The following is a 26,475-nucleotide window of genomic DNA, read 5'->3' as shown; positions in this document are numbered from 1 at the left end:
CAGGGCTTAGCTCAGGCCTGGCACTTAGTATGTGCTTAGGATCTGCTTCTTTGAGGAAATAAATAGATGCATCTCAGTTGTCTGGGCACAGGGCATTACAAGCTGCATGCCTGGCTCTACCACCTCTGTGGGGCTCTGTTTCCCCTGCCCACGCACCCCCATAGAATCCCAAATACTCTGGGGTCACCAGCTCCTGTCAACAGAGAAGCAAAAATATGAAAACATCTAAACTGTTTTAGAATGAAGAGCTTGGATCCAACCATCATTTATCAAAAGCCTGTCAGTAATTATCTAGAGAAGTATTCCTCAAACTTTTATGTGCCTACAAATCTCTTGGGCATCTTGTTAGCATGCACATTCTGATTCGGAAGGTCTGTGGTAGAGATTGAGATTCTGCATTTCTAACAAGCTTTTGGGCGATGCCCATGCTACTGGTCCATGGACTTTTAATAGCAGGTGGACCCAGCCCCCCTAGTCTACCCAAGCACCTTCGCTTAGCACATCCAAGGCATGTATTCCCATAGGCATGCTGACATGTGGGTGGGCATGCATGTACACACACGCCCACCCACACACAACTGCCACCTGGATGAGTTCAAGAGTTGCTTTGGGTGTTAAGATCCTGCCACCCCATCTTTCTCACCACCTGACCTGCCTCACCACCTGGCCACTGTTACTGCCTGCTCTCTCTCTATAGCTTGAGAAGCTAAAACCTTCTCGGTCAACCCCTACAGCCAAACTGCACTTCAGATCCCAGCTCTGCCACCTGCCAGCTGGCTGACCCTGGACAAGTGACTTTATCTCTTTGTGCTTCAGTTTCCTTGGGTGTCAAATGGAGACAAAAATAATCATACTTATGTCATTGGTGGGATTAACTGGGTTTCATATCTTCTCTTCCAATTGATAGGGACCAGCTACAGGGCAACTAAAACACACGGCTTGGTGACACACAGATACTTAGTGCTGAAACGTTAGTGAATATTATTGTTTTTCTTTAGTGCTTTCCAGTCTGCCCCTAGCACATTCTGAACTATGTTCAATATAGCATGTCACTCTGAACTGTAGCTTATTTTTTTTAATGTTTATTTATTTTTGATAGAGAGACTGAGCACAAGAAGGGGAGGGGCAGAGAGAGGGAGACACAGAATCCAAAGCAGGCTCCAGGCTCTGAGTTGTCAGCACAGATCCTGACACACGGCTCGAACTCACGAACTGTGAGATCATGACCTGAGCCAAAGTCAGACACTTAACCAACTGAGCTACTTAGTAGCTTAGTAGTTTAGAAGTAGCTACAAGTAGCTTAACCCCTAGCTACTTGTTTAATGTCTTGTGTATCATATCCCCTTGCACCTACCTGACCCTGGATCCCAGCCCATAGGAAGCACCCATCAAATATACAAATACTTGTTGAAAATTAGTGAGTGAATCAGTGAATGAAAAAAGGCTATGAGGCATTCTCATGGATCTAGCCATAAGTCTCCCTTTCAAATTTGATGGCCATAAAGCAGTTGTCCTTCTCCCTGACTTATGGACAGCGGCATGTTCTGGTTCATTTGGGTGCAATCATTCCTGTTCACCCGTATGTATCGATCAGTACATGCTCGCAGTCCTACTCACTGATACAGGTTCACAAATGTTTGTGCAGATCCTGTCTTGCATCTGGGCTGCTTCAGCCATCTCACTTTGTCACCCGGACCCTTCCGGTCTCTTGGCAGGTGTGTTCTTCACATTCCACACCTTCCACCTGGAGAGTGGCCACGACTACCTCCTCATCACTGAGAATGGCAGCTTCTCCCAGCCCCTGAGGCAGCTGACCGGCTCAAGGTTGCCAGCCCCCATCAGCGCTGGACTCTATGGCAACTTCACTGCCCAGGTCCGCTTCATCTCCGATTTCTCCATGTCCTATGAAGGATTCAACATCACCTTTGCAGGTAAAGCATGTCAGGTCCCCTGGGGGAAATGATGGCAGAACATTCTGCCTCTCCCTCTGCTGCCAGCCTCTGGTCTTCCCAGCCCATGGATATCAATCCACTTTCCAATCTCTGGGAGAATGACCTCACTGCTGCAGCAAAAGATAGCTGGGTTAGACACAAGGACAGACCTCCCTGTAATGGGCTGGGAAGCGGGTTTTTGGGAGACTCACCTTCTCTGAAGGTGTTTAAGATTCACTCTGAAAATCACCTACCCAACTGGTTGGACTAAGAGGTCCCTTCCTACCCTAGTAACTCCTGATTCTTCTCCTGATTTCACTTCCACTGTTTCACAATCCCAGCAATTAAAAAAAAAAAGTAAGGGGATTTGAAATTAACATATTGGAGTATTTGAGTATCGTTTGGGGACTTCTTCACCAATGCTAATTTAGTAGCAATAGATATTTATCTCTGTGTTTAGGAACCCTGAAAAGAAAGCTCTTTAATTTAGTATTCAGGGAGAAAAGAGGACCCTTCATTCTTCTTGTCCCAATTACTCCCACCACTCTTGTGCCATTGCCTCCCAGAACCCCCTTCTCATCACATGGATTTCCCCAGGACAGGAAAGAGATATATGGTCTCTAGGAACTGGGACATGGCCAGCTTAATCCCATGCTGTCCCTCCAGCAGAAGCCACCTGCCATGTGCCTGGGCCAGTCTGGCCAGTGGGACATATCCAGCCACTGTGTCTCCTCCCATCTAAGAGACCCTCCTTCTCTTTACCAAATAGAGCCCCAGGGACTGTGTCCCAGAGGGAGATACCCTTGGGGAACAATTGAAATTGTCACTTCTGTGCCACCACTAGAAGTATTGGGCAGATCCCTGGCTGATAAATGCCACCCCATCATGCTTGCCATCTGCCTCAAGTGTCAGTGTTACCGACATAGCTTTGAGTGAAGCATTTGGATTCTTTCTCCGGGTGTAAGTTGCCTTCGGCTGGGTCATACATTCTGACCCTCTAGAACCAAGCAGATTGAATTTATCTGGGTCAGTGCCTAGGGAGAGAGAGGCTGGAAAGTCTTCAAGCCCTGAGGCCTGGGGTTAATATGGAGATGAAGGGACAGAGGAGGGAAGGGTCAAGTCATGAGGAACCTCATAAATACTCCCAGGAAGCATGTTTCCGGAAACACTGTGTCCTCTCTCTGCTTGCAGTATGAGGCATCCCCACAGCCCAAAGCACTGTGTTCCTCACCTCACTGTATGTCTCTCTCACCCCTGTTCATCTTGGGGTCTCTCTTCTTTTCTCTTTACCTTTTGTGGGTCACTGTGCATATATTCTGTACCTCTGTCTTTATCTCTGGCTCCTTACTCCCCAGTGTTTGTGTCTATATGTTTCCATATTCTGTGTCTGACCCCAGCTCTCCTGCTGCTTTTCCAGAATATGACTTGGAGCCCTGCGAAGAGCCTGAGGTCCCAGCCTACAGCATCCGGAAGGGCTTACAGTTTGGCGTAGGCGACACCTTGACCTTCTCCTGCTTCCCCGGGTACCGTCTGGAGGGCACAGCCCGCATCACGTGCCTGGGGGGCAGACGGCGCCTGTGGAGTTCGCCTCTGCCAAGGTGTGTTGGTAGGTGGTCACGTGCTTTCATTTTGCTTCACTAATGGGGTGGGCCAAACTTTAGTCGATTGGTATGAGGTAGCGAAACACATATGGGCCAAAAGGCCAATAGGCCTGGGTTTGAGGACTGCCTGAGCACACACTCTTGCCTGCAGTGGGGCGTTGGGTGGGAGGCCTGACCTCCTTGCCAGTCTCTGGAGGCTGTTCAGAGCTCCAGGCTCCAGGGGTGGGGAGAAGTAGGGTGATAGCCCAGGGAGCAGGGACAATTGCTGGCTGGCCCTCGTTTATAAAGTTGATGGCTCTGCTTGCTCAGCACTTGCCACACAGGGCTGGATGGAACACAGGCTAGATAGTGGAGTGCTTACCATGCTAGCTGTTAGCATAGAACCCATGCATCCCGTGAAATCTCGCATGAAACCCCAATATACCCCGTAGCTGGAAGCAGCAGTGACTGACTGAAACAGGAGCCCTGAGGTCAGCCTTGCCTGAGACATCCCCGTGGAGCCTGGGGCTCTGCAGAGGACAATTGTCAACAGGCTGGCAAGATGGGCCTGGCTGGGCCTGTATGGTCACACAGGTTCAAGGTCGGGTCTCTGCTCAGCCACTTCCCAGCTGTTAGATCTTAGGCAGGCCACCAAACCCCCTCAGCCTCAGCTTCCTCATTTCTAAAACAGAGATAACAATGTTCAACTCACAGGCTTTATGCCAGTTTAGATGACATAATTTACATAAACCCAATGGGGTGCTGTATAATTATCATCATTCTGCCAATAACCTTTTTATTGTTATCTATCAATAACCAAGAACCTCTCACAATCTCAGAGAGCAAACCTGAAGACACATGGATGCAAAATTCCATTTGGATCCATTAAATAATCCCAGAGTTTATCCTTTCTCCTGTAACTACCCCTCCCCCCCCCCCCCCCCCCCCCCCGCCTGACCAACAGCATCCATGCACCCTGACCCGGACACACATTGAAGCACACACATTTAGACCTACACATTCCCCCATGTACATTCAATTTTTCTCCAGCTACCAGAAACTCATTCCTTCTCCAGGAAAACATCCTCAGCTAAGTAATTCTGGGGGAAATCTTTCTTGAATGGGATTATTCAGGACCACAGATGCACACACTCCTTAAGCTCTTGCCTCATTGATCTCATTACATAAACTCATTCTTTAACTTATTATTCCAATTACTGTTTGTTCATGACACCTCACAATATTTTCATTATTACATTTGTCTTCTGTTTCGTGTGTTATTAATAATGCACGGCAATTATAATCACCTCTAATTACCACCAGCCCTGCAACAGAGCCTCAGGCTGGAGGTATCATGGGAAAGCCCACCCTGGGGATGCTCCCAGTTGCTACATGCACTGTGGGTGTAAATTGGATAACTTAACCCACACAGTGTTACCAGGAGACATTCCCAGCTGTGAAGGAGATGAACAGCTCTGGGCTCTAATTCATGGTGTGATAGGGTGACACAGCCCCTGACCTCAGGGACCCTTGAACTTGATGTGGAAGAGACAGCCCTGACTCCAGGGGACCCAATCTGCAGCAGGAGACATGTCTCTGTCCTTGGGAGCCCTGGTGTGATGGAGAAGAGCAAACCCTCTGTCTCCAGAGCCCCAGACTGATGGATAAGACACAGCCCCTGCCCTTAATGAGACCTCTCCTGATGGGGACGACAGAAGTCGCAGATGCCACAGTCAGTGGCAGGACTTTCCTGTGCATATGACTGTTTGTTTCTCCGGCACAGTTTGTTTCCATTTATACTTGTGTTTGGCTTTTCAGTGCATCTGCTCACCTCCCCTGTTACTTTGGAAATTCTCCCAGAAGCAAATGTCTTGTCCCTTTACCTTCCTGTACCCTCCCCGGTGCCCAAGACAAAAGCCCTGGCAGGGAGTCAGGCTCTGGTGGTCAGCCAAGGACTGGCCCCATCTGAGGTTACCAGCTCTGTGTCCCTCCTCATAAAGGTGTTGGGTGGTGGGCAAGAGGAGAGGGGCATGCTGAGGCAGAGATGAGCACAGAGCAGTTGTGCTGGAAGCCAAGACCAGGAAAGGTGTCCCATAACATGCCAAAGCCCATGCTTAAGGGAAGCCAAATTTAGGAACTAGGCAGAGGGCAAGAGGCATCAGGAATAGCGAGGGTGCCGTGAACACTGGGCAGCTAATGCACACTTCCCAAGAAGCTTCTTGGGCTGTCTGCCAGTCCCAGAGCACAGGCAGTTAAGGCTCCAGATGGAATCAGGTAAGCCACGTAGATTCACCTGGGATAGATGGGGAAAGAGAGGAGGAATAACGCTTGTTGAGGGCCTTCTATATGCTGACCAATCCTCATATGGTCACTTATTTTATCATAAAATCTCATGTATTTATTCTCTATAGTCTTATACAGATGCTATTATTGCCCAGATGAAGGCAGATGAAGAGAGCGAGGTTCAGAGTGTTGATATAACTTGGCTGTTCATGCTCATCTCACTGCTCCACAGGCCTCTCCCTAGATGGAGGGGAATAATGCTTCACCCCAGAAACAATGGAGAGCTGCTTAAGAGTGCTGCCCATGTGATATGACTGAGTAATAATAACATGGCTAAAAGCCTTCAGCACCCCCTCCCCAAATCCCTGCCCTCATCTCAGGGCACCCAGAAAATGTACATGGGTGCCTGTCCACTGCTATTGCTTTAGTTTTTTGCCCCAGCTCAGCACATTCATTGTGCATATTTGGACACTTTGCAAACAGGCTCTAAGACAAATGGTGGCTGTCTTGGTCAGTTCAGGCTGCTATAAGGAAAATGCCATGGGTGGCTTAAACACTAAATATTTATTTCTCATGGTTCTGGAGCCCAAGCCACCCAAGATGGAAGGTGCCAGGAGATTCAATGTCTAGTGAAGGTCCTCTCCTAGCTTGCGGGAGGCAACCTTTTTGCTGTATCCTTACAAGGCAGAGACAGGGCTCTGGTCAGCTCTTCAGCTTATACGGTCACTAATCCCAATCACATGCCAAGGGCCACACCTCCAAATACCATCACATTATAGATTAAGGCTTCAACATACGGATTTAGCACAGGATTGTGAACATTTAATTCATAGTAATGGCTTATGTAAACTAGGAAACTGAAGCTGTCCTGAACTGGACAGAGCCCAGGGAGTAGGGTCCATTGAAAAACTAAGGGCCTGTTGTAGAACACAGACATGGTCTTCAAAGGTCTAAGGAGCAGCCTGAGGGACACAAGAATATAAACCAAGACCACAAGAGGCTCAACTCTGTATCACAAGTTCCATCTACACTGCCTTGGCCCAGTACACTTCAGGCTTAGGACAATTAGGGTTAACTAGGTGGTGCATTGGTCGGTGGCCCATTGATTGACCTCGGAGCCCTTCCAGCAAATACTGTGCCTAAAATAGGGATACTGAGGGATAGTTTGGAGAAAGCAGACTTGCTACTGTCAACCCCAGAGATTCAAGACATGCTCCAAATTCTCCATATGTCCAGACAAATAATGTGCCTGCCATCTGGACTTGTATTTACATCCTTCTGGAACCTAATTATTTTTAGGATGGTACATCTTCTGAGGTCAGTGTCCTCCATATTCATTCATTCATTCATTTGGCAAATATTTATTTTACAGACAATCTGGGCTGAGCCTTGGAAGTTCATAGATTCATTAAGCATGACCCGAGCCCTCAAGTAACTCACAGTTTAGGTGGAAGATGCCGGCAAGTAAGAAGCAATCAGGGTGCAATATGGTAGGCACTCTGATATAGGGAAGCACAGGGAGAGGATCTATTAAACATCCGAGAGAGATAATTGCAGGGTTCTGCAGCTCTGCCCTGCCACCGAGCTACCTCCCCTTTCATCTGCTCATGCCTGCCCTACCCTGGCACTGAGTGGGTGTTGGGCATAGAGAAATGTGACCACATCCCAGAGGATCGACAGTGGAGGAGACGGAAATGTTAACAAATAGGTGAAGTAAAATGTGGTGACTGCTATAAATAAAGATATGGGAGTAATGGGGAAAGAATGACTCATTCTGGAGGAGGAGGAAAAGACTTCAAGAGGAAGGTGTGAATTCATTAGCTGTCAAATGAAACAGGGTTTCAGTGGGTCTATGCTAAAACCTTTTCCAAAGCCTCAGCAGCCTTAAATTCCAGGACCAGGAGGGTTGGGCTCTCAGCCCCCTCCTCTCGGTGAATGGAGAGAATTGATCTAAATGGTTAAGTACCAGCTCCTTTATTTTTAAAACAGGGATGATAATTATGCCCACCTTATGGGGTTGGTTGTTGTGACTAATGATTGAAATAATCCTTGTAAAGTTTCAGAATGCTAGCAATACTTACTCAGTTTTCACCTCTCTGAGTTTCTATCCTGCCGTCTCTCCTCACTTGACCACCCCCATCCTCCCTGCCATCCTCCTCAATCATTCTGCTGCTGTGATACTGTATGAACAGGTGTGGAGAAGGGCTGCCTCATGCCACTAAGAAAGTACAGGATGCCTGGTGGGGTAATCTCTATTCTTGCCAATGAGAAAGAGACACACAGAATAAGACAGAGAAAGAAATTGGGCAGAATTTCTTTAAAATGCCTACAGATGGGCAGATACTTTTAAAAAAACTTTGATATGCAGTCCTATAGGCCGGCAGACAAATGGACAGAGCAACAGGCATTCGGGCAGATAGACAGGCAAACAACGTGCCATCTTTGTGAGGTTCTCCAGCGCTGTAAGTTGTTTTCCACATGTGGCTGATGGGGGTTAATCTGTGATTATTGTGATTCTCTTTCCAGCTGAGTGTGGGAATTCAGTCACGGGCACTCAGGGTACATTGCTGTCCCCCAACTTTCCTGTGAACTACAATAACAACCATGAATGCATCTACTCCATCCAGACCCAGCCGGGGAAGGGCATTCAGCTGAAAGCCAGGACATTTGAACTGTCTGAAGGAGATGTGCTCAAGGTAAAACTGATAGATTTCATAGAGGATGTGAGTTACGGTATACAAAAGTGTGCTCAGCACCTACTTGTTTCTCTCTGTGTGAATGACCCAAGCTTTCTTCTTCCCTCCTGAGTTCCAGGATATTGTCCTCACTTGTCTGGGAGAAAGTGAGAACCCAAAACAGAACGGTCCGTGAAGGTCTAAGAATGTGACTTTAGAGTTTGCTTAGGACTTGACTGTTCTCAAATACATAGGTGGTGGAGTATGGGTTGACTGCATGATAAATAATAATAATAATAAATTCAGTTGGAGTGGCCATTGGGTTAGGTTTTTCATCGTGACTCTGACCATCATGCTGGATAGTGAAGAGCTCATAGATTGTGCACGTGTGCGTGTGTATGTGCATGTGCATTTGTGTAGATATGTGTTTGTGGATGTAGATCCTTCATATATACATTTCCACGTGTGTATGAATCTGAGTCTATGTGTTTGCTTGGTTCAAGGGACCAGTGTTTGTGCAGACTTGTCTCAGTGTATTTTGTGCATGTGCTTCTGGGTATGTCTTGAGGATATGTTTCTGTAGACTAGCAGGGCTGTTTCAGCAGCTCAGTATGCCATGGTGCTGGCCCATGTGTGGCAGCAGCGTTAAACAAAGTGGATTTAAAGAAGTGACGGTGCTTGATTATGGCTTGTTATGACACTGAGCATACGTACAATTTGTATTTCTTTGTGTGTATGTGATTAATGTGTATCTCCAGTAATGTATGGTGTGTGAGTATGTGTGTAATCAAAGCATGGACTCTGGAGAATTTGTCAAAGAACTGCCTTATTAAAATGGATTATAAGGAAAACCTCACACAGAATTGTCCATTTTCATCCAATGCCAAGAAACTTTTTTAGCTTATCCTAATACAGTTTTATTCCCCATAGCCAGAGAAGTCTTGACATTAGAAACAATCAGAGGTCACTACTCTGAAAAATCCAAAGAGCAACCATTAAGTGATCCCCATCCCTTAGGATTCTCTCTGGATATGATGAATGTACTGTGCTTTTTAAGCAGAGATGATATTCTTGACTCATTCTCTAGGGCATGTGTTTGCTGGGGTACGTGAGTGGGTGTGGGTGTGGGTGTGCACATGCATTTGGAGGGTGTTTCTCACTCTAAACTGATTGTCCTTGAACCCATGAAGTGACCAGTTGGGACCAGGAATGCCTGAAATAAAACATGTGAAGCAGCCCAGGGGGATCAGGGCCCAGTCACTGGCTTCTTTTTTTTTTTTTTTTTTTTTTAACATTTATTTATTTTTGAGAGACGGAGAGAGACAGCATGAGCAAGGGAGGGGCAGAGAGACAGGAAGACACAGAATCCGAAGCAGGCTCCAGGCTCCGAGCTATCAGCACAGAGCCCAACGCAGGGCTTGAACCCACAAACTATGAGATCATGACCTGAGCTGAAGTCGGATGCTTAACTGACCAAGCCACCCAGGTGCCCCCACCCCAGTCACTGGCTTCTTAAGCTCTACTTTGCAACCTCTGAGCTCCCCAGGCAGAAAAACGGTGCATCTCCTTTTAAGTGAGCAATATACAAGACTTTATAACTTCCAAGGGCCATGTCTTCAGGCATCCCCCAGACCTCACCTCTCTCCATCCATTTGTTCATCATCAACACCAGATCTTCAGAGGATATAACCGGGGTCAGCAAGGCCAAGGTGATTTCTTCTCTTCAGAGCTGCAGATGGAATTGGTGAAATGCAGAGCCCTTCTTGCATGAAGGTCATTGCCAACCCTGCAGTGAAAAGAATTCTGGAGACATAATTTTCAGGTTTTAAAGGGAATATAGCAGCAGTTCTGTGCGTGTGGCCTGATAGGATCAGCAGAAGGACTCCTTGGCTGCCGGAGGTCACATGGAGTGTGGCGGCTACCTGAGCCTCTTCACCAGGGTGGTCTAAATTCAAAGAAGCACCTAAGACATGGTCAACAGGTGTGCACACCCAATTACCCTGTCCATGTGGTGTCTAGGTGAGCAGCTCAAATGAGAGAAGAGAGACTTTTTGAGACACTCAGGGTAAGAAGGGAGAGACACAGGCCATAAAACCCAGGTCAGAGGTCAGGGAGGACTTGTATAGGATGCAGGACCCCAGGTAGTCCTGCAGGGTTGTGGAGAGAGAAGGATGAATTCCCGTTTTTTATTGGGGGATGTTCCCAGTCTTCAGACTTTGTCTTAGAGCCATCTGCCCAGCTGGTCCTGCCACCCAGCCTTCTAATAGTGGGCTCCACCTTCTTGCCGATGACCTTCTTCCTGCTGTGCCCAGGCCTCCTGAGTGTCCCCCTCAGAAGGCTGGGCTATGGCTCTGACATGGCACAAAGGCCACTCATGGGACCCTGTGCCCCCCATAACTCTTATAGAATGGAACCTGGGTAAGGGAGGGCAAGGCACCAAGGGGGATGGGATGGCTTCGTGTCATCCCTTCCTGCTCTCTTTTCCTCAGATCCTGGTCCTCCTGAGGGAGAACCTGGGACATGAACAGGTACAAAACTGTTTCAGAACTAAAAGAAACCCACAGTTTGGTTTCCCAAATAGTCTCCAGAATGGCCGTGCACCCGTGTCAGCCGTAGCGGCACTGCTGTGCCAGCCTGTGACTCTGGTCGTCCTCGACAGGAACGTGTGCAGGAGGAGCCCAGCATACCAGTCAGCTCCAAGAACACCTTGTCCTTGCTGTGCTGGAACTCACCCATCTGCCGGAACACTGGCAAATTCCTCACCCTGAGGCCTTACCTTTCCCTGCAAAGAAATCCCGGTGCGCACCAAGGAACTCCTGACCTGTCACCTCCTCCACACCTTATTTATTGCCCAAGATACAATATATCATACATCTGATCAACCTTCCAATCTTTCCATATAGTCTTGTAATCCTGACCCATGGAGTGACTCTTGACTTGCATTTGTGACCCCTGATCTGTGTCTTACCTTTAATTACCGAAAATCCCTTAAACCACGCCCCTATACATACTTCAGCTTGTCTCCCCTAATTACCCGATTTCCTTTTATTTTGGCCCCCACCAAAATTTTGCTCTGACCTCAGTAAGATAGGAAGGGCCTCTGAATTGCAATGGTATGGAAAGATACCCTCCAGCTGAAGATGGCAAATGAAACACATGTGTATATATGTATATGAAACCATCCTGCACAGGTCCCCACTGAAATGACTAAAAGGATACAAATGCAGGGGAAAGTGCCCTCACCCATGGAAATTAGGCAAGGGCACATTTCACATATAGCTTAAAAGAATTTTCGCCAAATGGAATATCCAAAAAAGAACCCACGTTGAGAAAGGGCCTAATCAAAGTATGATTCATGTACCTGAAGTGAATCCTGCCCATGGACTCAGTGCCAAAACCCTTAAGGAAATCACATCTAAGTCAGAACAGCAGAGCCTAGAGCCAAGGACATGCCATGTACTGTTGGCCTGGACCAGATCTCAATACCACTAGCTCTTCCAGAAGTGTGCTAGGTGTGAGAGGCCACACAGAGCCACGATTCCCTCTCAGCAGGACGCGCTGGGCTTGACTTGGCTTCTGTCAGCAAGTCAGATAAAGTAGGGCAATGCCGTGGTTGGCGCCTAACAAAAGTGGTCAGGCTCATCAGAAAAGAGGCTGCCACAATCACACATGCATACTTTAGCACCAGGAGCAGGAGAACTCCTGCTATGCCCTTTTCTCACTAATTCCTCCGTTCCCCTTTAGACACCACTGGGCATTTCCATTCTCCTATTTTATTCTCCCTCTGTGATGGTGTGCTAACAAGAAAATTAACGGGATATGTATAAATATTCCAGAGATCAGAAGAAGGGGACCGGTCTGAAGAGTGTGAGCTAATTGCCCCTCTGTAAGCAACAAAGAAGTAAAACTTTAAAAGCTCCTAATTTGTATTCTTAACAGGATTTGAGAGAATATCATATTTATGACACAAAAATAGGCAATAATGAAAACTGAGCAATCCAAGATGAGGAAAGATTAAATCGAGATGAAAAACAGGATCACCCAATTAAAAAATGGAATGGAGGCCAGGAACAAAAATGGTAAAGCACAGAAAAATGAAATCAGTTTGTTATAAATTTAAGAATTTCTCTCAAGTCTCATAAGGAAATTTAAAAGAGGATTCTTTTATGTTAATAAAATGTACAATCAATCCACAGTAAAACTTTATGTGCCAAATAACATAGCACGAATAAATTAAATAAAAACTGCTAGAAAGGTAAAAAACAAAAATAAAGTTAAAGTCAGGGTGGAAGATTTTAATATATCTCTGTTAGTCTCTGACACATCACCTAGGTTAAAAATAAATAAGGATCTAGGTAGCTTGGATAATATAACAATAATTCCAAAGAAAGTAGGAGAGAGAGACTTCTTAAAGTCAAAAATGACAGAATAAATACAGCTAAAAATACAGGAGCAATTGTCAGCAAAACCAACTGGTTCCTTGAAAAATAACTAATAAGAGACACAAACCTTGCAGGACTGATCAAAGAATAAAGAAGCCACAGGTACAGAATTTTAGGAACAGAAAAAGGAACAGTCACAGATGAGGTAGAGATTATGAAACAATCAGAAAATATTTAGGAACAACCCTAAGCTAAGAAATCTGAAAGCTCAGGTAAAATGGGAAATATTGACAGATAAAAAGTACTAATATCAAGAAAAAATAAGGGTGCCTGGGTGTCTCAGCTGGTTAAGCCTCTGACTCTTGATTTTGGCTCAGGTTATGATCTCACGGTTTGTGAGTTCTTCATGAGTTCGAGCCCCACCTCAGCCTCTGCACTTGTGTGGAGGTTGCTTGGGATTCTCTCTCTCTCCGTCTCCCCATCTGCCCCTCCCCTGCTGTCACACTCTCAAAATAAATAAATAAACTTAAAAAAGAAAAAAATAAAAACCTGAATAAACCAATAATTACTTAAAAAACTGGATCCTCAGGCACCTGGGTGGCTCAATCAGTTAAGTGTCCGACTTCGGCTAAGGTCATGATCTCACAGTTCATGGGTTCCAGCCCCGCATTGGGCTCTGTGCTGACGGTTCAGAGCCTGGAGCCTGCTTCGGATTCTATCTCCATCTCTCTCTGTCCCTCCCTGCCCCCATGCACTGTCTGTCTGTCTGTCTGTCTCTCTCTCTCCCTCTCTCTCAAATATAAATAAAACATTAAAAAGAATAAAACTGGATCCTGCCCATATCCTGTCTCACAGGCCCCAGGCGTAGACTATTTTGCAGGTAAACCGACAAAAGTTCGAGGAATAACTAATCCTGCAATAATCAGACTGACTCAGAAAAGAGAAAAATTAGCATCCATATCCTAATTCATTTTATTTAAATGAGCCAAGTAGAAATATTGATAGCAAACTGAGTGAGGGCCATAGAAGAACAAACTATTGGACTAGTCACTTATCATAGATCTAAACACCCTACATACATACAATGTCATATTGAATCTAGCTGTGTCTGAAAGCAAAAATGACCAAGTGGGATTTATTCCAGGAATGTGAGGATGTGTCAATATTAGAAAAGCTCATGATATTATGTACTAGACAAACCCTATGAAATTGCTGTCTTCGTAGGTCAAAACCAGTCACATATTGGCAACTTCATGTGATTCAACCTAATATCCTAAACAGATTAGAAGGCAAAAGTATGTGATCCTGCCAGTCACCTCAAAACATCACATGATGAAATTCAGTATTCATTCATGATTCTTAAAAAATACCTCAAAACTATGAAGAAAACTTTATTAATCTGATAAAAAGTTCCTACTGACACCTATGGCAAACATTTTTCTTAATGACAAAACTTCCTAAGGATTTCCAGTGAAGCCAGGAGCAAGACATGAGCTCTGTTATCACCACTAGTATTCAACATTTTGCTGCAGATCGAAACCACTACAATCAGATCAGAGAAAGAACAAAGAAACTATAAAAATTAGAAAAGAATATATAAAATTATCTCTCTTCTATTTAGAAAATATGAAAGACTCAATGGATAAAACATCAGAACCAATAAGACAATTGAGCAAAGTGGCTGAAAACATAAACTAAACATAAACTAAAATATAATCAGAAAAAAAAAGAGCTCATTCCTAATGGAAGCAAAAACTATAAAACACCTAGGAATAAGTCTAAAATATGTGCATCATCTTTACTGAGAAAATTATAAAACTTTATTTGGAAGGACATACAATTGAAATAAATGCAAGGAGGTTTCACACTCATGGATGAACAAAGGATATGGACAAGCAATTCACATAAGAGGAAAGTGGAATTATGGGTAAACACATGAAAAGATCCTCACCCTCAGGGATAATCAAAGACATACAAATTGAAATAAGATAGCATTTCACACCCATCAAATTGGAAAAAATTAGAATGCCTGAAAATACCAAGTGTTGGCGAAGATACAAAGCAATGAAAGCTGTCATACGATGTCAGAGGGATTAAATTTGTATTACTCTTTGGAGAGCAATCTGGCAATATCTAACAAAGCTGAAAATGTGCCTTCCCAGCAACCAGCATCTCCATTCTAGGCGTATGCCCTAGAGAAACTTGAGCACGTGTGCAGGCAGACGTACAGTAGTGTCCCTAGGAGTGTCCACATTGTTTGTAACTGTATGTACAAAGCTGCCCACGTAGTGTGGTTATGTTTAAGCCAGCCATCTTGCTGAGCTGTCGTATTAGATGTAATGGTATGGGTCCCTGAAAATATTAAGTGGTACATTTTAATTATCTGCAATTTTTATTTGCCAATTATACCACAACAAAGGTGAAGAAAATAAAAACATCTACTCGAGAAAGAAAAGGGAAAGGTTAGGTATAGTGGATGTGTATGGGTTCTCTCTGATTACTCAGAGACAAATCCATCACCTGTATATGATGATGAACTGGACCATCAAAGCATTCTTATAAACAAACAATATTATGTTAGAGAATAAATGTATACAAAGGCCCAGATGTATCCCAATTGTAATAAAAAGTATGAAAACACCCAAAAATAAGTACAGATTTTTACTGAGAGACATACAAAACAACTTGATTAAATGAAGCCAGATGCCATGTATATGGATAGGAAGATTCAATATCATATAGATGGACTTTTTCTCTTATTAATCCATACATTTTATTTTAATCAGTCAGAATTACACACGTTGGGGAGTTTTGGAGGATGGAGCCAGAGGTCTTTTTTTTTTTTTAATTTAAGAAAGCTCATCTTGAGTTTATCGAGAAGAATAAACATGGGAGAATAATTTTTTAAGTTAAAAAAAGACAAGAGAGGACTTGCCCTACTAAATATTTGAGTATCTTATAAAACTATGGTAACTGAAACAGTATGGGTCATGAACAGGAAAAGACAAATAGGTAGCGTAGTAGAAATAGAAGAGAATAGAAAGTTGACAGACAAAGCCAAATTTATACAACAGTCTATGTGACAAAGGTAGATTTAAAATTGGTGGTGGATGTAATATTTATAGTGTTGGGTTAAATGGCTTATCAACCAAGGAGAAAAAGTAGAATCTTATCTCCTATTTTATGCCAAAATAAATTCCAGGTGGATTTGAGGACAAGAGTACTAGAAGAAAACATTGGTTTATTTATTTATCATACATTTATTGAATGCCTCTTCCATGCCAGGCCACACATTCCAGACAATGATGTGTGAATAAGGATAGTATGGGTTGGTTTAATTGTATGATGGAAAGTCCTACAGTTATTTAAATGCTGTTGGGGAAAAATATGTAATGATTCAAAAAATATGCACATTATATTAAGTGGAAGAGTAGGTTACCATATAGTATCTATAGTTTGATCTTGTTTTTATTGAAAATTAAGGAAATAAGTATATATAAGGAAAGGCATGCATAGAACAAAGCATAGAAAGATCATCTCCAAAATGTTGTGAGTGTTGAGAGTTATCTTCTGTGTGTTCTTCTGTTTTATAAGTTTTCTGCAATGAATATTTTATCATAATGACACATTATGAACATTTTTGTCCTTAATGAGTTAGAATGAATTATGCTTAGAAATTAAGGAAATAATCCTGTTCCCATTACACTTTTATTAATTAACAACAATTTCTTAATATCATCATATATCCAGTGAATATTCAAGTTTCCAATTATCTCATAAATGTCCTAATATTTTTTCTTAATTTACAGTTTATTTGAATCAGGACCCAAATAAGGCCCAGACATTGGATTGGTTGTCTCATATGGTTTTTAATCAATGGGTTTCTGCCTCCATCTTTTTTTTTTCCTCCATCCCTTGTAATTTATTTGTTGAGGAGGTCAGGTAATTTTTCCAGTGGGACTTTTCATATTCTAGGTTTGCTGAACATATTCCTAGAGTATCATTTCATATATTCCTGCATCCTCTGTACTTCCTATAAGTTAGAAATTGGATCCAGTGACTTGATGTGACTCAGGTTTGATTTTTTTTTTTTTTTCTTTAGCAAAATGATTCCATAAGTAAGTAGTGGTGTTCATGATATCTGCTTGTTTCTGTTACTGTGATGTTAGCAAGTATTGACGATCAATGCCTTGATCAGTTAATTCCAGTATGTTTTAGTGGGTAAAAATATTTTTAACAGCTTGGGTGCTGCAGTGAGCACTGGTGAACTGGTGTCATCTCTATGTCTGTTGGAACTCCAGAATTCCCTCAATCTATCAGTGGTGCTGTACAAGGAATCTGGAAACAGACTTGAGGCTCCCAGGGGCCTAAACAAATCTCTGTAATATACAGCACTGTTCGCTTAAAGGATGGCTTCTTTTAGAAAGCTTTGCTTCATAAATAGTAGAATGGAAATATTGTTCCAATTTGCTGGCAGCTGGCACCACATCCGGTGCCAGGCGCAAATATTCATCACCCACCCATAGATCCCATCTTTGATATTTACCAAAGCACTAGGGGGGTCCTTCACTCAATCACAACTTCTGTTGTTATTTGTACAATTATCTGGAAAGGAGCAGCAACCTCAGAACCTGGGGAGCCAGTTCATTATTCTGATGACTGTTGTCTTTGCTGGTGCTCAGAAGTTCAGGGGACAGATGGGAGTGAGGGAAGCCAGATGCCTGCGCGATTCCACCCATGGCAAGCCCAGCAGGCCCTCGCTGGAGCCCTCATTTTAGGAGGGAAGGGGCAGAGGCTGAGCTTGGGGAAAGGAAAGGCACCGTGACACACTGGTCATTTTAATTCCATGCTGCTGCATCCCAGGGGCCATGACTAGAAGAGTAGTCAAGACAGGCCACTGCCACGGTGGGGTGGGGTCAGGCGGGAGGACTGCTATCTCATCTGGAAGGACAGGATTATTTAGCAATGCAGAGACGTCGGGTGCTTCCAGTGTGCCTGTGTGCAGAAACAGATGGCTTGGGCCTTCAGGCAGCCCCCTCCTTGCCTCCCCAGGCTGCTGAAGAGTAAGCTGGTGCCATATGGGGTTTGGAGGGACAAAGCAGAGCTCCACTGGAAAGGTTAGAACAGCTACCGGTTCCTACAGACCAGATTCGCACTGAGATGGGCTGGGCACAGAACTGGCACCTAGGAGAGACAAGAGGGGCTGATCACTCACCCTGTTACTGGCTCACTATGCCGTCTGCCTTGCATCTGATGCCTCACTGCCCCTCTAACAGACATCGTTGGTGCTAAACTCTGGGGATATAGGCCGTGGGATGAGAAACTGTTGTTCAAAATAAGGCCATGCTGACATCAGGTGGGGGTCTCTCCTGCATCCAGGTCTATGACGGCAACAACAAGTCCGCCCGTTTGCTGGGGGTGTTCAGCCGTTCTGAGATGATGGGGGTGACTTTGAACAGCACGTCTAGTAGTCTGTGGCTTGACTTCATCACCGATGCCGAGAACACCAGCAAGGGCTTTGAGCTGCAATTCTCCAGTAAGTCTCTGTTGCATCAGAGTGCACGATGAAATCGGGCTTTCCCTAGTTCCGCAGATGGGGAGGTCTGTCTCTGGGGCATCACCATCATTTTGCAGGTTTGGTTTTCTCTGGCTCATGCTTAGCGGACTATTTCCTCTAAGACATTGTGCCTGTGCTTTGAGTAAGCTGCCCCCTTGGCATACAGCTCTAAGGTTTAACTCTGTGGTTAACTGAGGGTCACAGCATACCTGTTACTGACTAATACTTGAAAAATATGAACGCCAAGGCTTTTAACTAAAGCAACCAAACCAAGCCTTTCCTAATCGTGGCATTTATAAAATAAGGTTCAGCTGCAGCCAGATGTAAAAAGTGTGAACGTTAATGTACAATTATGTTATTTTTCACTACTCCCTGAAGAGTCGAATCTTGCTTCTTTCCCTTTTGCATGATTTTTGCTTTGTCTTTTACTCCCAGAGTGTCAAAGACAGAAAGCCCCCAGGTTTGTATGCAGGCCCGTAGTACTTGGGATTACATCCCCACACTTTGGCTTCACAGCCATCGTATTAATTTATTTGAGCTCCTGGACCTTCCCAGTAGATACAAAGAAATGTGCTTTTAGGACTTATTTTAAAATCCAATGATTATCCATTAGCTGATAATGGATGAACACAATGTGATAGGTCTGTCCATACAATGGAATGTTATTTAACTGTTACAAAGGAATAAAGCACCGGTCCATGCTACACCATGGATGAGCCTTGAAAACCAAGTGAAAGCAGCCAGTCACAGAAGGCTGCATGTTGTATGGACTGTTTATATGAACTGTCCAGAACAGGCAAATCCATAGAGATGGAAAGGAAATCGATGGTTGCCGAGGACTAAGAAAGTTGGGGGGCAGAAATGTGGACAGGGCTCCTCCAGAAGCGATGAAAAATCCGCAAGTGGATTGTGATGAGAGTTACACAACCCTGAGAATATACTAAAAGACCGAACACTTCAGATGGGTGAATGTTCAGTATGTGAATTATATCTCAATAAAGCTGCTAGGAAAAAAAAAAACCAAAACTCAGTGAGTCCACTCAAGATTCCTCTCGCCTCGGCTTTAGGCCATCTGGCATAGGGGTCTATGCCTGTTACAGCAGGCACATCAGTGGAAGAGAATTTAAAATAGAGTCACGTGCGAATTCCATCTCTGTCATCTGAGAATGTGTGACTTTGGCACCACTTATTGAACCAGGTCATGTTCTCAGTTGTAAAATGCAGATACTTATACCTCCCTGTAAGACTCCTGTGGGTAACAAATGAGAGCCAGCACAAGTAAATTGCCAAATAGTAGGCGCTTTGTAGAAACGCTCTGCGTAAGCCTTCTCTAGCCTCTCTCAATAAAGCGTATTTAAGCAGGACATAATTGAACTTTGAAATATGCATTTGAAGGGAAGTTTCCATATTACACTATCCCATCAGAATGTCTCAGTGAGCAAGATGGAAAGAGCAGCCTTGCTAACAAAATGCTCTGGGGGTCAAACAAAGGAAATAGGAAACCCAGACCTTATGTCTGAAAACTATTATAAAGGCTGTCCTGGGAGAAATAACTGAAACCATTCACGTGCCGGGGCAGGTGTAGCATCACCTCTGCTGAGCACAGCAGTGTGGTGGCCCCAGAGCAGTGAGACTGCCAGAGGCCAGAGGCACGTGCCTGGTGGCTTCCTTGAGGACGCAGGCTTCAAATTGAGGGAAGGAAGGGAATGTGGTTTCTGCCACGCCGGGTCTTGCTTACCCCATCTCTCCTCTCGTCGGCAGGTTTTGAACTCATCAAGTGTGAGGATCCAGGAACCCCGCAATTTGGCTACAAGGTTCATGATGGAGGCCATTTTGCAGGAAGCTCTGTGTCCTTCAGCTGTGACCCTGGATACAGCCTGCGGGGCAGTGAGGAGCTGCTGTGTCTGAGTGGGGAGCGCAGGACCTGGGACCGACCTCTCCCCACCTGTGTCGGTAGGAGGCCTCTTGCTCTTTAAGTGACTCCTCGGGTCCCCTCCCAACCCCATGCTCCCAGCTCTGGTCTCATGAAAGCTGTCCCGTCGGACCCCACACTCCAGCACTTTGGGACTGCCTAACTGGACTGAATCCTCCTGTTCACGGGAGTCCTCGCTTACCCTGCCCCCACTTCTCTGTTCCCTCACTTTCACACCTCATTACACCCGTGTTGCAGCAGCTCAGTCAGGCGGGTGGCAAGCCACCATTGTCACACATTTAGCCAAGTGGGACCACAGCCAAGCCATGCCCTCAGAATTGTAATGCTGGCAACAGAGGAAAGTTGGGAGAGTCAGTTAAGAAGAGGTGGAGCTTTTGCCGGGGTTCCCAGGGTTCTTGCAACACTCAGACTCAAACGAGTCTCTGACTCACTCTGGGCCTCAGTTTCCCCATAGGCAAAATGGGGTTTATGCTCCCTTTCCTGGAGAAAGTTGGAAGAAAGAGTAAGAAAATGAGCTAGCACCTACCTCATTCTTGAGGAAGCATATAATAGTGAACCAGCACTTTCTTAAGCCTCTGGTGCTTCCAGAATGTCAGCAGAGGCTCCCTCTAAGCTTTCTTCATGTGTCATAAGATAAGAGCAGTCTGGTCCAGGGCAGAAGTATGAAGTAGGCAGAACCTATCGTTCGGTCCATGTGGCCTTTTCATTTCTCACCACCTACCTCACTGCACCTGTTCTCCTCCCTGCTGAACAAGATTCCCACCCCACTGCTTTGTCCTGCTTCCCCACCCCCAAACACCGGGCCTCTCCCCCATCCCCTTCCCCTTGTGCCACAACCTCGGCATGTCTGTGCAGTGCTGGTCAATCCTATAAGAACAAGACATCCACTGGGAAAACACTTAAGTCCGTACCAAGAGCCACACACCAGAATTGGTGCAGCTATATGTTTGGGTATGTGCAGAGGCAGAGAAGTAAACAAAGAAAGAATAAAGTATTTTTCCCTACCCTTGGGAAGCCCATAGCCTAGCAAGGCAAATAGACACATAAACAGATAATTATAATACAAGATAAGCACTGTGCAAAGAGTTAGGGCAAAGTGTTGAGGAGATACAAGGAAGTTTTGCACAGACTCAAAAGGATGGGTAAGAATTCACCAGCAGGAGGAGGGTGGGGTGAGGGTTGGGCTTCTGGCCTAGCATGTGTGAGTGCTGAGGGTTTGAACCAGCGTGGTGGACAACGGTAATGGCCAATATTTTTCCCCTAGACAGCTTCATTTTAACAGGATTTCAGCACTGTTGTACAACAGAGGGTCTAAAAGAGAAGATGTTAAGCCTGACAGTGGACAGACCAGCATGGCGACCTCTAAATAGCCTCTCCCTTTGCCCTCTAAGGTTGACCCAGTCTGCAGTCATGCCCCATCCCTTTCTCCCTGCATCCTGTTTTTGTCCCCTTCTTTCCTTCATGTGCCAGGTCCTATGCTGGGCACTAGGAACTCTGAGGAGGGCAGATCCCCGGCTAGCGAGGGCGGGACATATGCATAAATGGATGACAGTATGATGCCACAGGCAAGCTAGAGCAGGCGAAATGTGAAAGGAGATGATTCACGTTACAAGACAGTTGCTTTGCAGAAAGGATTCACTGTAAGGTTCTTTTGAATGTCAGATGTGCTGGTTGGGCTGAACTTAGTGGATCCACTCAAGCAGTGCTGGGAAGAGTACTTAAACTTTGAATCTCGGAGGTTTTCCCCATGGAGACTCCCTCAGGCCCCACACAGAGGAGTGAGGCTATGTATTTGGGGTTGTGGGTATATATGTTTACACACGTCATGTTGTGGTGGACTTTATCACGGTCTAGCAGAAATGACCACTGTAGTTTAAGACATCGCAGAGGCTTTCTTTGTCGATGAGTGGGTGCTACAGCCCACATGAGGCAGCCAAGGCTCTAAGGATGGGAAGAAGGGTGACAACCAGAAAGAGTAGAGTCTCATGGTCTTGTCAATGGATCTGCAGCATGCCGGCCTCTTGGCTCCTCCCAGATGTTGCGTCCGTGAGGAAGAGCCCCCACTGCTGCTGCCTCCAAACACAGGAAGGGCTTCTCCATCTGGAATATGGAAGGAAGCTCTAGCCAAGGGCATGGATAAGGTCCTGCCACCTCTCCACTACCTCCCCCGTTTGTGGGGCCAGACAGTCTTCCTCCCCACAGCTCACTGTCTGTCCTGTTGCCCACACCCACTCCCCAATAGGGCCCATTCAGCCCTGCGTCCTTCAAGCACTTCCCGTCCCAACAGCACATGGGGGGGGGGGGCGAGGGGGTACTCACAGCAAGGCGCGTGCAAAGGATCCAGTCTCGTGAGCAGGCTTACTGGCAGAGCGCCTCCTCCCTGACCATGCCATGGTGGCCCCGAGTGAAGCCAAGGGGCCCATGAAATACTTAATGAAGGTGAAGGCCAGTCTTCTATCTGCAACCTGGGTCCTATCTTCTCCTGTTTCTTCTAGGATTTTGCATAGTCAGTCATTCCCTTTCCTAAAACACTCTTGCAATAATTCTCCTCTTCATTGTCACTCATGCTCCCTTGACTCTGACCCTTGTAGTAATTTTCCTGGAAAGCAGTAAGCGTCCTCATTCATTTGATCATCCATGGATCTTTCCATTCAGTAAACACTTACTAAAACATCTGTAACATGCCAGGCACTATAGCGGCACTGGATGCACAAATACAAGTAAGACAAGGTCCCTGCTGCCAAGGTGTTTGGTCTTGTGAAGGAGACAGATGTGACTGTAACATGGTTGTGATTTTAAAAAATCTGCTCCTGTTAAAATGGAGACACAAAGGAGGACAGTGGCAACTATACCTGGGAGGGGACAGGTCACAAAGGTCCCCCGAGAAAGATGTTTTCACATTGTCAGTCCACATGAAGGCGTGAAGAAGCCTCATTGTCCTGGCTCCTAGTGTTCATGAGGCTTGGCTAGACCAAGCGGTGTTGGGAGGGGCCCAAGAAGCCAAAAGGAGCCCCTCTGGGGCTTGGACTTCATTCTGGGAAGGAAGGTTTGAAGCAAGCAGTGACCCGGTCAGTTTGCATTCTAGAAAGGTCCCTCAGGTGGCACTGCTGGGGGTGGGCAACTGTGCCACCCAGAAATGGCCAGAGCCTCGGCCAGGACTCTAGCAACAAGGCCGAGGGAGGTCCATGTGACGAACACCCCAGGGGTTCAGGGGCTGGGTCTCAGAGGCAGATCAGATGTGGGGAGGAAGAAGGCCAGAGGACCACCAGCTTCTGACCTGGGGGACTAGGTGCTCCGACGGGGAGTGTAGACCTGATCCCCTGAGTCCAGCTCCACCCTTCGTGCCCCAAAGACTGCCACCAGAGTATACTTCCTAGTGTGTAAAGTTCACTGGCATGTAAGGTGACTGGTTCTTCCCCCGGAGAGTCCCCAGCCTCATGCATGGCGTCCTTGGATGTCTGACGCTTGACCAGCTCTGCGGCCTTGTCTCCCCTGTTGTCCCCTGTCCCCTCAGCCTGCCACACCATGGCCCACCTCCACGACGTTTGCCCTTTCTCTTTTCCATCTGCAGCATCCTCTCCCTGATGTTCCTCCCCCCGCCCACTCCACCGCTGCTCCTCCTCACGACTCCTCCTGCCCCAAGCTAGGGGAAGTAGCCGCCTCTCCTCTGAGCTGTCGTCTGCCACAAATGCACTTCTGTTGGGGCACACTGTGGCTGTCTCCTCCTCTAGACCATTGGCCCTTGGGACGCTTGTTTTCCTCTGTGCTCCTGGCACCCCACGCAGCCCCATTGCTGGCAAGGCACAGGTTCAAGTGTATGCATCATCGAGGAGGCTTTAAGGAGTTTGGCCGCAGAGTAAGCTGTCAGCCCTCCACCCAAGGACCTTTTTTTAAATGGCTCTATTGAGATGTAATTCACATACCATATACTTGAAGCCCAATGCTTTTTATCTGTTCACAGGGTTCTGCACCCATCACCACCATCTGATTTTTGAACATTTTGTCCACCCGGGAGAAGCCCTGTACCCATCGGCAGTCACTGCCCCCTGCACACTCCCCCCAGGCCCAGGCAACCACCAGCATACTTTCTGTCTCTATAGATTTTTCTGTTCTAGACATTTTATATAATCAGAATCACATAACATGTGGCCTTTTGAGCCTGGCTTCTGTCACATAGCACACTGTTTTCAAAGTCCATCCATGTTGTAGCAGGTATCGATCCTTCATTCTTTTTTTTATGATCAAATAATATTCCACCATATGGATGACACCGTATTTGTGTATCCGTCCATCAGCTGATGGACATTTGGGCTGTTTCAGTCTTTTAGCTATTATGAATAATGCTGCTGTGCGCATTTTTGTGTGAACGTATGTTTTCATTTCTCTTGCGTCTATGCTTGGTAGTGGGATTGCAGGGTCATATGGTGACTACGCTCAACATTTTGAGAAACTAGGAAACCGCTTCCCAAAGCAGCTGCACCATGTTGCAGCCGCACCAGCAATGCGCGAGGGTTCCAATTCCTCCACATCCTCACCGACACTTTTTCGTGTCTGGCCTTTCGATTACAGCCATCCTTGTGGATGTGAGATGCTATAGCTCATTGTGGTTTTCATCTGCATTTCCCTGATGACTAGTGATGTTGACCATCTCTTCCTGGGCTTCCTGGCAGTGTGCACACCTTCTTCAAAGAAATGTCTGTTCAGACATTTTGCCCATTGTCTGGGCTGTTTTTCTTCTCATCGCTAAGTTGTAAGGGTTCTTTGTAGATTGTGAATATAAATCGCATCCAGGGACCTTTCTGTATGCTGTGCTCAGTCACCTGCAGGGCACAAGAGGGACTTGGGCACACTGACAAGAGGAGCCACTGAGTCACTGCTGGCAGTGCAGGCCACCCTATAAAGCTCACTTTTTTGGGATTTCTTTCAGCTGAGTGTGGAGGGACAGTGAAAGGAGAGGTGTCGGGCCAGGTGCTGTCACCCGGGTATCCGGCTCCCTACGAACACAATCTCAACTGCATCTGGACCATCGAGGCTGATGCTGGTTGCACCATCGGGTAAGTGTCTAGGCTGGTGAACTAACCCCTGCCTATGGCTCAGGACGGTCCTCACCAGCATCATCACCAGGCCACTCAGCTGGTAGCTGGGCCTGCCCCAGAGGCCCTTGCGATCAGTGGTGGTTGCAGTGCCCCCAGGCTTAGGCTGAGGCCTATGGAAAACCTGGAAAGGCCAGTCTCAGCCTCCCAGGACTGCAGTTCAAGTTCAGATAACTCTCTGGCCTCGATGGCACAGTTCCAGCAGAGTAGCTGAGGGCAGAACTGGAGGTCATACAAACCCCAGCGTGAATCCCAGCCCTGCCACTTGCTGTTTGCAGGACTTTGGGCACAGCCTTTATTCCCTCTGGGTCCTGCTATCTCCTGTGCTGTATCGGTTACAGTAGCAGAGCGTCAGGATAAGGCACTTAAAGGAGACAGCACATGCAGTGCGCCCAGCATAGTCCTTGAAACATACTAAATATTTAATAACGCTTCTGTGGTTACTTCTCAGACAGTAGTGTCGGCGCAGAGCTGTGTGATCCCAGATTGCTTGCTGTTCTCGGTCTGCGTTTCCTCATCTGTAAAATGAGGACAAAAATGCTGGTGTTTTAGGGTTGTAGAGGGAGTCATTACAAAAGCCCAGCACAGTGTCTGGTAGTTCATATGTACGCCCTCAGAATAGAACTTCCTTTCCATACAAGCATCTGACCAGCAGGAGTTACTCCTGGGAGTTCCAAAGAATCAGAGAAGAAAGGAACGTTACCATTTACCCAGCACGGGACCTGGCACGTATATTGTCTTATCAATTCTCCACAATAGCCCTGTTAGTACTGATGGTAAGTCCTAATAATGAATGGACATAGTTCTCATTCACATTTTATAAACAAAAACACTGAGATCCCAAGAGAATGCACAGTGACTCAGAAAGCTGGGATGTGAACCTGGGTTTTTCCGAATCTTTACACTATTCACACTGCTGGCCCAGCTGGCCTTAAGCTATGGTTCAGATGAGCTGTGCGGAGAGGAGCCGGTTAGAAGTGCAGGATGAGCAGAGGTCTGGAAGGAGGACTGACAAGACAGCTGGCTGAAGAGGGGGAAACA

At 46.0% G+C, this 26,475-nt stretch overlaps 1 protein-coding gene and 1 long non-coding RNA gene across 10 annotated transcripts in view; one reads left to right on the top strand and one right to left on the bottom strand.

Moving 5' to 3' along the window:
* CSMD2 (CUB and Sushi multiple domains 2) overlaps positions 1 to 26,475 on the top strand; it is a 602,474-nt gene that overhangs the window by 395,915 nt on the left and 180,084 nt on the right. For all 9 annotated transcript variants that reach the window (XM_045035511.1, XM_023258438.2, XM_023258437.2 and 6 more), the window contains 6 exons: positions 1,716 to 1,931; positions 3,349 to 3,537; positions 8,321 to 8,490; positions 18,231 to 18,387; positions 20,170 to 20,361; positions 25,269 to 25,395. In XM_045035511.1, coding sequence (XP_044891446.1) covers positions 1,716 to 1,931; positions 3,349 to 3,537; positions 8,321 to 8,490; positions 18,231 to 18,387; positions 20,170 to 20,361; positions 25,269 to 25,395 — 1,051 coding nt within the window. The remainder of the gene's footprint in view (positions 1 to 1,715; positions 1,932 to 3,348; positions 3,538 to 8,320; positions 8,491 to 18,230; positions 18,388 to 20,169; positions 20,362 to 25,268; positions 25,396 to 26,475) is intronic.
* Positions 16,926 to 20,260, bottom strand: LOC123379558. The gene is made up of 2 exons (XR_006584147.1): positions 20,147 to 20,260; positions 16,926 to 18,035 (listed from the first exon to the last, which is right to left on the bottom strand). It is a non-coding gene; the product is annotated as an uncharacterized LOC123379558 (long non-coding RNA).

Source organism: Felis catus, chromosome C1 (genome assembly GCF_018350175.1).
Source record: "Felis catus isolate Fca126 chromosome C1, F.catus_Fca126_mat1.0, whole genome shotgun sequence".
In the NCBI taxonomy this organism is placed as follows: Eukaryota; Metazoa; Chordata; class Mammalia; order Carnivora; family Felidae; genus Felis; species Felis catus.
Note: the sequence above shows the minus strand (reverse complement) of the source record. Positions and strands in the feature narration are given on the sequence as shown.